This window comes from Musa acuminata, chromosome BXJ3-6 (assembly GCF_036884655.1).
Source record: "Musa acuminata AAA Group cultivar baxijiao chromosome BXJ3-6, Cavendish_Baxijiao_AAA, whole genome shotgun sequence".
NCBI lineage: Eukaryota > Viridiplantae > Streptophyta > Magnoliopsida > Zingiberales > Musaceae > Musa > Musa acuminata.
The window spans coordinates 3,188,436-3,200,154 of record NC_088354.1 but is presented as its reverse complement, the minus strand read 5'-3'; the positions used below and the strand labels follow the sequence as shown (position 1 = coordinate 3,200,154).

The window sequence follows — 11,719 nt, the reverse complement described above, 5'->3', positions numbered from 1 at the left end:
AGAGGGAGAGGCGGAGTCACCTGCGAAGGGCGAATAGCTCGTGCGGGAGACGGTTACAACGCAGCGAGACTATATGTTGCCACGTACCCGCCAGATGAGAGTGTGTTTGCTGTTTGATGTTTGGTGTGGACAACGTAGTAGAAATGTGTATGGGGCTGACTACGTATTATATCCCATCTCTATACATTAACAAGTTATATTTATTTTTTATAATTATAAAAATAAAATATCTAAGTTTATTTATCCTAATGATATCAGTTGTACAGATAAAAAATAAAAGATAAAAAAATAATTTTAATATTTGATAATGGATGGTGTCAGTGGACGATAGTGTTGTTGGCGTTGATGCCGATATAATTGTCTGGCCACCTTCAATGATGATAAGATTCACTCTCATTGCAATGTTACTCGTCTCCATAAGGAGCACATCGCCAACCTCATTGCCACCCGCCCTGCGCTATCCTGTTTCAGATGCTGCTTGACAACTGTGTCATCATAGATGATGGTGACTATCGTAATGCATATGGTGAAGATGGGGGTTGCCTCACCACTAACCCATTGGGCGAATCCCAGTTTTGACTCAAAGTTAGGATCGCCAGAGCTCTTATTGCTTACCCCATTGTCATATCATTTCTAGCACAACCTCATGCCAAATGGCACCGCTAAGATAATTACATTGACACTAATGCAAATGGCTAACGACCCTTTTATCACTCAATAATTGTATCGATATTGATGTAGATGTAGAAGAATGAAAGGATCGCTCGACAAGAGGTAGTACCGAAACTGCCACGATAGCGAGGGGAGTGGTAGGAGCTTTGACAACCTTAGCTTCAGGTCGAGGTTGGGATTCACTCAACAAGTCAACATTGAGGCAATCATCATTTTCGTCGTAGACGTCATGGCGACCACCACCATCTGCGTCGACACTTGGCAACTACGTCAGCATTGATGCAACTATACAATAACATAGGGTGAATAATGATGAGGTCAATAGCATGCTCCTCATGGAGACTGGTGATGCCATAATGAAAGCGAATCTTATCGTCATCGAAGGCAATTAGATAACTGCATTGACATTGACGTTGATGCCCGCCGACCACCAAATGTTAAAATTATCATTTTATTCATTATTTTCATATTTTCATTGATAAAACTAATATCGTTAAAATAATTTGATCTAAATATTTTACTTTTGTAATTATAAATATTTCAATGAAACTTTTTAAAGTGTAAAGATTAAAATATAAATATAATTAATTAAAAAAATAATTAGCCCAATGTATATGCCTATAAGTATGTATATATATATATATTATAGAGAACCAATTATAATAAATTAATTAAACATATATATATATATATATATATATATATATATATATATATATATATATATATATATATATATATATATATATATTCATAATTTTTCTCATGTTCTTTCTATTTGATAGGTATCATATGGGTTGAAAAAAAAAAAAATATTTCATAAGAGCAATTATTATCTTTATCCTAATAAACTATCAAAATCTTTAACAATTAAACCAGCTCAGATTTCGCTGACTACCGATGAGAATAAAAAGAAAGGTTAAAGCAGCCACAGCTCTGCAACTTGATTTAGCTTCTGAATCTGCACTTACCTTTTGCAGACATATTGTTGCTGATCCTCCTGTCAAAAACATGGAGCACTACATTTAGATTTAGCATGTGAATATATTGATGAGTAGTAGACAAATGCCTCATAAAACAAGTGTTGCTGCGAGCCACATGCTGGATCAATATCCAATTATAACGAGAATGGATCTGACCGAACCACTCAACGATCTCAAATTCCATCAAACCAGTCGTAAAATTTTGACAAGAAACCTGACGGTGCTTTAGGGTGATGGATGTTGATTTAAGATACAAGCTATGTGCCACTCCTATTTATGCCATATAATTCCAATGAATGATAAAAAAATATACATTAGAAACCACAAAAGAATGACTTGGCATCCAAGAGCTATGTGCCACTCACTGGAGCAAAATCTACCTCACTAGCTAATACAATGAATTATTGATTGTCGAGTATTAACCATAATCTAGGTACCCTCTGCTTCCTGCTCGTGCAGGCTGCCTGACTCTATGATGTTCTGAGCCGGTTGCAATGAGCCAGTCATCCTTTCAAGCCCAAGTAATGCTTTTGAATTCACCTCTGCCCTCCAGGGATGAGTTAAGGCCATCAGCCTCTTTTTGATTGTCGTTTTGTGCAATCAGCACATCATTAAATTACTCGTCGGAGTCATCACCATGGTCCAAACGTACTGATTGAACCTCACCCTCATACAACTGACATTGACTACTCTTGTTCCTTTCAGTATCCTCGGAAGCAGCAGGCATTGCATCATGATGCATCTCAATGCAAACATCACTAGCCTTGTCCATTGCTTCAACCTCAAATTGAACTGCTTTACCTTTTTCCTTGGTCGGTTCCTCATCCTTGCATAGCTCAGTAGATGGTAATGAATTATGCACTGTACTTGTACTGTCCTCATTTACCTCACTACTCTCGTGATAGAGATCCTGACAACTTCTATCACTAGTATCTTCTGCGACTCGCTCATTGGAATATCGGGTACTCGAGCCTTCCTCAAATTCTTCCATGTTAAGACTCATCATTTCTTTGGTTTTCCCAGGAGATACATCCTGTGCATCATTGTCTTGTTCACACACATTAGGTTGCAACAGATCATGGTCATGGCCATTGTTTTGATTGAGCAGATGATTGTTGACAGTTGAAGGTTCATCACATAGAGCTGGCTCAGATATGGTTTTGCCATCACGTGAATCAATTGCAGTAACAGATGCAGCATTAGCAGGAAAAGATTGAAAGGCATCCCAGTCATCATCTTCATCTTCATCCTGAGCATCATCATTATGTTCTTCATTGTCATCATGCTTGTCAACTTTTGCTTGTCTAAAATCTGAAGCCTGCACCTTGCTTTTGTTTTCTGCATTAGGGGCAGGTTGTATATTCAATTTGTCATGCATCTTCATCTGACCTTGTCCGATGGAAGCACGAATCATGTCCTGAAGATGCAAGATCAGTTTATTAGTTCCGTATTCACATGTAAATGACTACATGTAACAGAAGAAATACAGGTACTTGAAAGCAAAACTTTAAACAAATTTTTCTCTCAGTTTAGCACCTGAAATTGCTGCCTTTTCAAAACTGGCATTTCCAACATTGAATCTCTAATGTGAGTTGCAGCTGAAGGAATCTGAACAAGACGAGAAACCATCCTCTTCGTAGTGGTATTCACCTCATTCAGTTCCTAAAATATAATGCATCATGAGAGAACATTAAGACAAACAAGATGAAAGATATTCTAACATAATGGTCAATTTTTTCATTTTTCTTGGCAAACAATAATAAATGGCAAAATACTCACCAAGGGAGAACAAACCAAGTCAAAAATTTGGCCATTATCTACAAAAGTATCTGAACCTAGAACCACTTGAGAATACTTTGCTTAGGATATGCTATATGCTAATCACCTTGATGGTTGGCAATTGCTTCTATCAGGAAACAAGTTACTGTGGTATAAGAGGCAGAGGGCAACTTGAAGTGTTGTTTGAATATTTGGGAACTCCTTTCCAAAGCTACTTGGAACTCTACTAGTTCTAACCATGCTGAATTTTCATGTGACTAGCTGTAAAGAGCATAATTTACTTTGGGATAAGTTTCATTTAAAGAAATGGAGGAGGTTTGTTGATTCCAGTGGGTTTTGCAAAACTCTTGTAGAATTGCGGCCTTCAATCAATTGCCAATCACATAATACCAACTGTCCTTTCCCTAAGAAGGTTAGAACACTGGCCTTCAATCAGTCTTTCATTCCAAGTTACCTTACGATTTTTTTGTGGTCTGGGATGTGGAGGAAGATTATAGAAACTTGGAGGTACTGCTTGATGTTTAGTTTGTTACCATTTGTTGGGAAATTTGGAATGAAAGAATCATAGTATATTTCATGAGTTCAACTGAGGCTGGAAACTACTGATCTATTGGAGAAAGCACCTGTGAATGACATCCACTGCATTGAGAGAATACAAGGTATAAGGCTTCCAGCAGCAGCACTGTAATATGACGCTGGCATTCACGTGCTTGTGCAAGAGTATGAATGAGGAAGAGCAGCTTTAAGCAGTCCTCACTGACAGCTAGCGATTCCCTGCTTACATCCTCCTTCATAAAAAAATAATTTTGTAAGGCATGGGCAAGTTGCATGTTTGCGTGTCTAAAAATGCTAACAAAATTACCTTCCATGTCCGCTGGATCAAAAAGAAAAGATTTCCAAGCAACTCTCCAGTGAAAATCAGAATAAATGATTGATTCTTCCGATGTGAGCCCTCTGCCAGTTCCCTTTGTGCATTGGTTTTAAGCACATGAAGTCCTAATGCCTGAACCTGCTAATTAAGATTCAGTCAGTTGTGTTTTCCTGCAATTATCAGGTTATGGAGGCCAAAAGTTAAAATAGTCTTGTAACCTGTATATTGTTATTAAGAATGATATCGCTGATACAGTTGGTACAACTCTTGAATATGCTAATCCAGATGATATCATCGATTGCACTATTTTGTCCAAGAAGTTTAATTTCATGAACCAGTCTAGCAAGAGATATTGTTTCTTCAAGATAGAAGACAAGTATCTTCATGAGAAGTTTGCATGACTCATTAATTCTGTTGTCCACAATCAATATCCTTTTAATGCAGTCTCCAGACAAAGTTGCCAGCATCCTAGCCCATGTTCCCAAGACTGTTTTTAGAAGGGTGTTATCATCACTATTATGTTCAGCATCATCTGCAAAATAGGACAAGGTACATGTAAGAGTTGCTATGTGATTTTAAATACTCGACGTTTAGTTTCAACTATTATAAAACAATAATCTGCATAAGACAAGTCACAAATATCCAGGCCTAATACGATGAGGGAAAAATTCAATGGAGTAACTCACAACAAGGGTGTGCATGTTCCTAGGATGCTATAGTAACCATCACTGCATGATGCACTGTAACAAGTAAGGACTAATGATTTTTCAACCCATGATTGATACGTTAACTTGCTTTTGGTAGCTGAGCAAGCTTAGAATAAGATGCTAACCCACAAATTTGACTAGAAGAGAAAATAAGGCCTACAGCCAGACATTCATATAAAAGATTCCTCGTAATTTCACATTCAGCAAAAGATTGCTAAAGAAAGAAGCAGAAGAATAATATTTGGTTTAATTATTTTATCAAAGCAAAAAGTCTATTAACACAGTAAGAGTACCAACTACTTCATGTCTTCCTCTAAGCATGTCTTCAATTAACATAATTGCTAAGTCTATGCTGGTCACAAATAGCAGACATTTGGCCAACTCTTCAGTCATATAATTGAACAAAGAAATTCTGTTAAGAAGATGGCCAACTCAAGTAAAGTTTTCCACCTCTACTACACAGAATATCACTTCATGCCCTTTCACTTGAGCACAAATTTGTTGGCTTTATAGTCATCAACAATGACGAACAATATAAGCCTTAATGCATATAACTTCTCCCAGTTTTTCTTCCTCTACCATACCAATTGAGCATTAGGTTGAGGAACAGAGAATATCCATTAAATTGGTCATAGCCACTCATCACACTCATTTGAATTTTTTAAACAATAAAATGATCAGGAGACAAAAGACACAATACATGTAAACTCCATTTTAAGATACAGAAGAATCAATGCTGTCTCTTTGGTTCACTTTATAAGAGGATATGATACAGTGATACAGTCAAATATTAAATAAGAAAAAAAAAGTAAAAGACAATTTGTTCAGCCTTGCACCTCTTGGGAGGATTCATTGGCCTTAATCTGGCGTTAAGCTAGGTCAATGGTTAGATAATCATGATGGTTGAATGACCAAAATAACCTCTCAACACAGACAACTGTTTTGTTAACATGGAGGAAACAGGTTGGTATCATCCTGCAATAGACCTCGTTAGAGAAATTATGGTTACTTTGGGAAATCAGTTACATAGTGTACAATGATTATTCTCCTAATTCAAGACAAATGAATATATCTCAAACGAGTTCAAATTCATAATTTAGCTACAAGAATCTAGGATGAAATAAAAAAAAAAGAAATTTAACAATTTTTATATAATGAAATATTGAGATAGACCTAGGAAAAACGACAAGATTATCCCTTTCCAAAAAAGTTGACTAGCTTCAGGTCTCGGAAATAATCTCTTTTCTTGCATGCATAAGGTTATATACATTAATCAAGACCAGACCTTGTCTTGGAAAGAGCCACATTCAGTTGGTTGTCCTTTTAGTTTTAAAATTATGATTTAACTAATTTATTTTTTTTAAAATAAATCAATTATTCTAAGATTATTTGGAAGCTAAAAATAGATTTAAGGAAATCTAAATAAGTAACTATTTTTTTATATTTTCTTCACCCTTTTTTCTCACTTCTGCTCTGCTTTCTCTTATTTTTGCCTCCTCTTCCACCTTTCATCTTCTTCTTTTATTCTCTTTATTTTTTTTATTGCAGTGCGCTTGGAACAACAAAATTTCTGACTATCTCTTAATTCCTTCACCCTGAAATTCTGTGAGCTTGCCGTCTCTCTCCTCTCTCTCATAGCCCTCTCTATGATGACTTAGTCATATAATTAGTTGCAAAAGGCAAGCATCAATTGGGGTTGGGTCACATGCGGTCATAGGCAATGGGCTAAAATGTAATGGCAGACAACTAGATAGGTTTCTAATTTCTAAGCCTCTTCTCGCATACTATTGCTCCCCATCACCACTTTTGCTCTTCTATTTTCATAGCAAAATCTATTAAAATTGACTTGAACTGTCAGAATTGACGGAGTCTGGCCCATTCAAGACCGATCTAGCCAAATTTCAATCAACACTATTCGAGTCTGGCTACATCAGGCTCATCCTGCATAATCTCAAGCCAACATGGACATGATGGGATGAAGCACCAAGTCAACAAAACAGGTTAGCAAATGGGAGAGGAGAGTAAGGGAAAAGAGAGAGGAGATTAAGGGAGAAGAGAAGAGAGATGAAAATCAGTGAAAAGATTAAAGGGTCTGACTTGCTGGATCCTCCCTCCAACTTATTCAATATTGGCTGTCACCATCATCATAGTTCAGAGCCTCACTGGTTTATCCAAAATAAGAGGAAAAGGATATACTTCTAGTATGGTGTTGCCTTTAGCCAAATCTCATTTGTGGGAACCTTCACAATGTCCAAGGCTTCGATGCTTTGTGAGATCATTGAAAAGTGAGATATATATGGGGAACATATATTAGTGTAATTTACCCTAATACATATGAATAACAACCTAAAAGAAGGATTGCAGTTGGTGATTTTCGTAGAGATTGAATTGACCTCTTATATAAACTGAATTTAAGTATTGATCGAATCCCTTCTCCAAAGTCATATTAAAACCACTGAACATAGAAAGGAAAAATGCTATCTTATTATTTTATGTCAAATGCAACCCACAATTGTAAAGTCCTACTTTCCAGAAGATCTAAAGGCTTAATATCTAAGTTACTGTAGGAAATTGTCTTCCATTTTTTTCTCGAACTTACATCATTTTTTCCCTTGATATTTACATTCTACATTCTAGTGCCTGCAATTTGGAACTATGTATCATTCCCAATATCTAGGATGGGAAAAAAAACTCAATTGGAAGGTATAACCAGATAAGTCAATTTACTGTGGTCATGCATGCTATTGAACCCTGCATTCATCTTATAATCAAAACTAAACATTTGTATTTTCTACACAAAAATAAGCATACATCTAATATTAATACAAGGACAGTAAATAAGTCAAATACATACATCTTAAAAGATCTTTTAGTGAAGGCACTATAGACTGAAGAAAATAGGCTACTTTTGACAAGCTTAGGTCGGTTGAAGCTCCTATAAACCACTGATGAGGGAGCGATACAATTGCCAGTATCAATTTCCATTTTGTCTGCTACAAAGAAATGTCAACAATTAGTATATAAATAAAAAGATACGGATAATAAGCATGGAAAATGTCAAACTGTAAATGGACTGGAAAAAATTTGTGTTCTATCCACGATATAAGATGATATGATGTCTCAAAAACTAAGCATGGGAAGTAGAAGCATAAGCTGGCATGATTAAATTTAACTAACCTTTTGCTTTGTTCTATATGCTATTTTTTTAGCAATAGCAGACAAGTCAACAAGCAAATCCTGGCCACTGAAATAATGAGTTGCATCCCTTCTTTAGCATTTAAGTTAAACATGAAAATAAAAGTTTAGTCATAATGACAACCAAACAGCTATAAGTAAATATGAAGTTATTTGCAAAGCTACTACCTTTGAAATGTTACTGTGAGGTACTTGATACATAGTTCTGTTATTGAAGTTGTGAAGTCTTCCGACTCAAAAAACGCATCAGGACAAAACTGGACTATCTGTTCAAAAAGCATAAATCATTATAATTAAAAGCTCATGCTACCAATGCCACAGTAACAGAATCAGCCAATTTGAAATAGATAACTCTTGCTTCTTGAGGCAAATATACAAACCATGTTATGAAACTTATTTACAAGAAAAATGAATTTTCTGTATGTCTGTGTCCACAAGGTCAGCAAACAAGACAAAGTATGAAGAGGCACCAATGACCAGAGTTTCTTAATCGCTGAAGTAAACTCACCTTAAAAATTATTTTATGGCTCAAAATTGTGTCTGACCTGACAAGAATGTATTAGAGATGTTATTGTTGTTAATCAGATCATTAAGATAATAAGGAGATTAAGCCTTGATATGAGGATATTAAGGTTCACAAGAAATGAGTCCCACCAGCTGTAGGTTTGGGTTTGCAAACACCTGTTTGTGGGAATCAATAGATTGATAAATCATCATAACAAGTTGACATGACCGAATGACATTGCTTACTATGCAGTGGCAGTTAAGATCTACATGCTCAGGCATCTATTACTGCCCATTTAGTTGCACCTTACTTGCAAAGAATTGAAAGTGATGTATAAAGTGTGACGATTCTCAACTCCTTTAGGTTCTTGTGTTTGATTGTGAAAAGTAAGAAAAGTGACATTAAATTCAACCATGATATGAACATCAAAGTCAAAAATTGAAAATTTAGTAATTTGAAAAATAAAGCTACAACTTTAATGCCAAAAACCTACGGTGAGCAATGAAAAAAAAAAAAGGTTGAGATCACTAACCAGGTATTCTCTTTCATTTAGTACCATCTAAGTCATTCTTAAGAAAAAAAAAAAGGTTCACAAAAGCTTGTTAAACTTCTGATGTACCAAGTAGGGTTCATGTCATTTCATTTGTATTCAACAAAAGAGTCCCAGGTGACACACCTTCATACTTTGGATCTAAGACACCAATATGGCATAGTACAAGGTATGCAATTTCGTACCGTACCGAAGTTTCGACATTCGTTTGGTACGATACGAAATTGTATACCGAGCGGTATACCGCTCGATATGTATATATATATATATATATATATATATACATATATATACATATATATACATATATATACATATATTTCATTCCGTCCGATAACGGACGGTCTGTGTACCGATAAACTGACGGACCAGTATGTACCACCCATACCGGACGGTATTATTCGAAATTACATACCTTGGCATAGTACAGATTCACTGACATGCAAAATCTAGAAAACATATGATATGACATGGATATACAATAAAAAATATTTTAAATATGTAATATTTTCTATATGACAAAGCCTGAAGTTTATTTGTAGTCTAGAAGGGTAGTTACATATCATGAAAATTAATAAGAAAAGAACGTGTTTCTAACTATTCACCTCGCAAGAGATTATTTTATGGCAACTACTACTCCAGGAACAAAAGATAACAAGAAATTAACATAAATCAATTAGAAGGTTATGTTAGTTTTGTTAACGATGAAATGATGTTTACTAAAAATGACATAAAACACTGTATTAATATGTCCCATCTATTGTAAAAATTTAACATTCAAGAAAACTAAGTTCTTCCAATAAGTAACAATGCGATATCTATAAAGATCTTCAAAGAAAGTCATTTTTCAATAATTATAAAAATAATACGTTATGAAGTATCAAACATGGATCCTAAAAGTATTATATCTGACATTTATCCTAAAGCTAATTCAAAGTATCTGCATTTTATACAGCACACTAAGGGCCATGTGCATTTACTAAATTTTTTTGTACTTTCTCATAAAATGGATATTTGACAGTCAAATGCAGCATAGAGTTACAGCCAGTGTTAAAAGCAAAAGAACTGGATCAAGAACAAACTCATCAACATGCTTGTTTATTCCCTTGTATGATATGACTAAGGTATATCTTCATTTATTAGGTATTGATATTTCATTTAAATAACAGAAAACATGAACAAGAATTAGTTTATAGTGATTTTTGGAATACTTTACATCTAATTGAAGCCTGTATTCCAGAATTTCATAGTGACATTGTACTAAAGCTGGCTATGCAACCTAGGATAATATGGAAAGTAAAAAATTCTCCCACTTATGTTTTGTGCATCCAATGGTAAACTTTAGTTGAAGCATCAATTGTACATTACCTGTGATAATAAAGATATGACAAGCCCACTCCTTGAATAAGCTATGTGAGAATACACAAGAAGCTGCACCCATGAGTAGATAAATCAGTGGTACATTCTCTGCCAAGAATGATGCTATAACCATATGTATCTAAATACTCCAAACCAAGGGTACCACACAATTAATAGAAAATTGTACATAGCATACTTGCATTAGTACCCAGATTTGAATTGCAAATGGCCCAGGAGTAAATGTGGCCCAAAGAATTTCTTGCAAATGCAATACATGTGTATACATAATTTATTTTTAAAGTTTGAAGGACTAATCTAGTTGATAAGATACACTAAAATGGAGACATTTTGTTAGTTTGATACCAAAAATTATCTGTTTGACGGCAAAGAAAAAGCGAATCATAAAGATTTAATAAAGAAGAATCAACAGAGGCCTCCAAAACTTGACAATGTACTAGATAACTCAGATGGAGCTTACAAATTATATCTGTTTGAAGGATCAATGAACACATCAAAGGACATATAAAATGTTAAGAAAAGTTGAGAGATTACATGGAGAAAAAGGATAAATGAGACAGGTATCGAGGATTCAACATATCAAAGTAGAGTGCAATAAACAAACTAAAGACCTATATATAAGTCATAATATTTTTGTTTATTTAAGAGCTATTAAATAAAACAGAGAACTTATATGCAAATAAAAATATTTTAAGTATTCTTAAAATATAATAACTAATGCAAATATTAATTGTATGCGAAGTCTAAATAAACATGAAAATGACTTCATATAGATTATAATGATTTCTAAGTTATACAAAATAACAATCAGACTAAAAAGTTCATAGAATGATAATCATATAACTGAGGGATGAATATATAAGATACATGATTTGTACGATACCATAAATTTACAAGGATTTATGTGCGGAAAATGATAAGACTGCTTTGTTAACACGAAAAAAAAAATCAAAGAACGATTAAACAAATATACTTCATATCCCTATATTCTTGATCCATTAAGTAACTTTGGTTCAGACCAACACAGAAGGATTTAAATATTGCCTCAAAGTAAAGGGCCCATCAATTAAAGTGGGATTG

General features: G+C 34.7%; 1 protein-coding gene across 8 annotated transcripts in view; it reads right to left on the bottom strand.

The window, feature by feature from the left end:
- Positions 1 to 1,803: 1,803 nt before the first annotated feature.
- LOC135640441 (protein SWEETIE-like) overlaps positions 1,804 to 11,719 on the bottom strand; it is a 75,263-nt gene continuing 65,347 nt past the window's right edge. For 2 of the 8 annotated variants that reach the window (XM_065154872.1, XM_065154880.1), the window contains 9 exons: positions 10,631 to 10,693; positions 8,376 to 8,473; positions 8,190 to 8,280; positions 7,867 to 8,005; positions 4,524 to 4,837; positions 4,297 to 4,446; positions 4,058 to 4,222; positions 3,192 to 3,317; positions 1,804 to 3,072 (listed from right to left, as the gene is read on the bottom strand). In XM_065154872.1, the coding sequence (XP_065010944.1) occupies positions 2,272 to 3,072; positions 3,192 to 3,317; positions 4,058 to 4,222; positions 4,297 to 4,446; positions 4,524 to 4,837; positions 7,867 to 8,005; positions 8,190 to 8,280; positions 8,376 to 8,473; positions 10,631 to 10,693 (1,947 nt within the window). In that variant the 3' untranslated portion in view covers positions 1,804 to 2,271. The remainder of the gene's footprint in view (positions 3,073 to 3,191; positions 3,318 to 4,057; positions 4,223 to 4,296; positions 4,447 to 4,523; positions 4,838 to 7,866; positions 8,006 to 8,189; positions 8,281 to 8,375; positions 8,474 to 10,630; positions 10,694 to 11,719) is intronic. The other 6 variants (XM_065154873.1, XM_065154874.1, XM_065154876.1 and 3 more) reach the window with 6 other exon arrangements.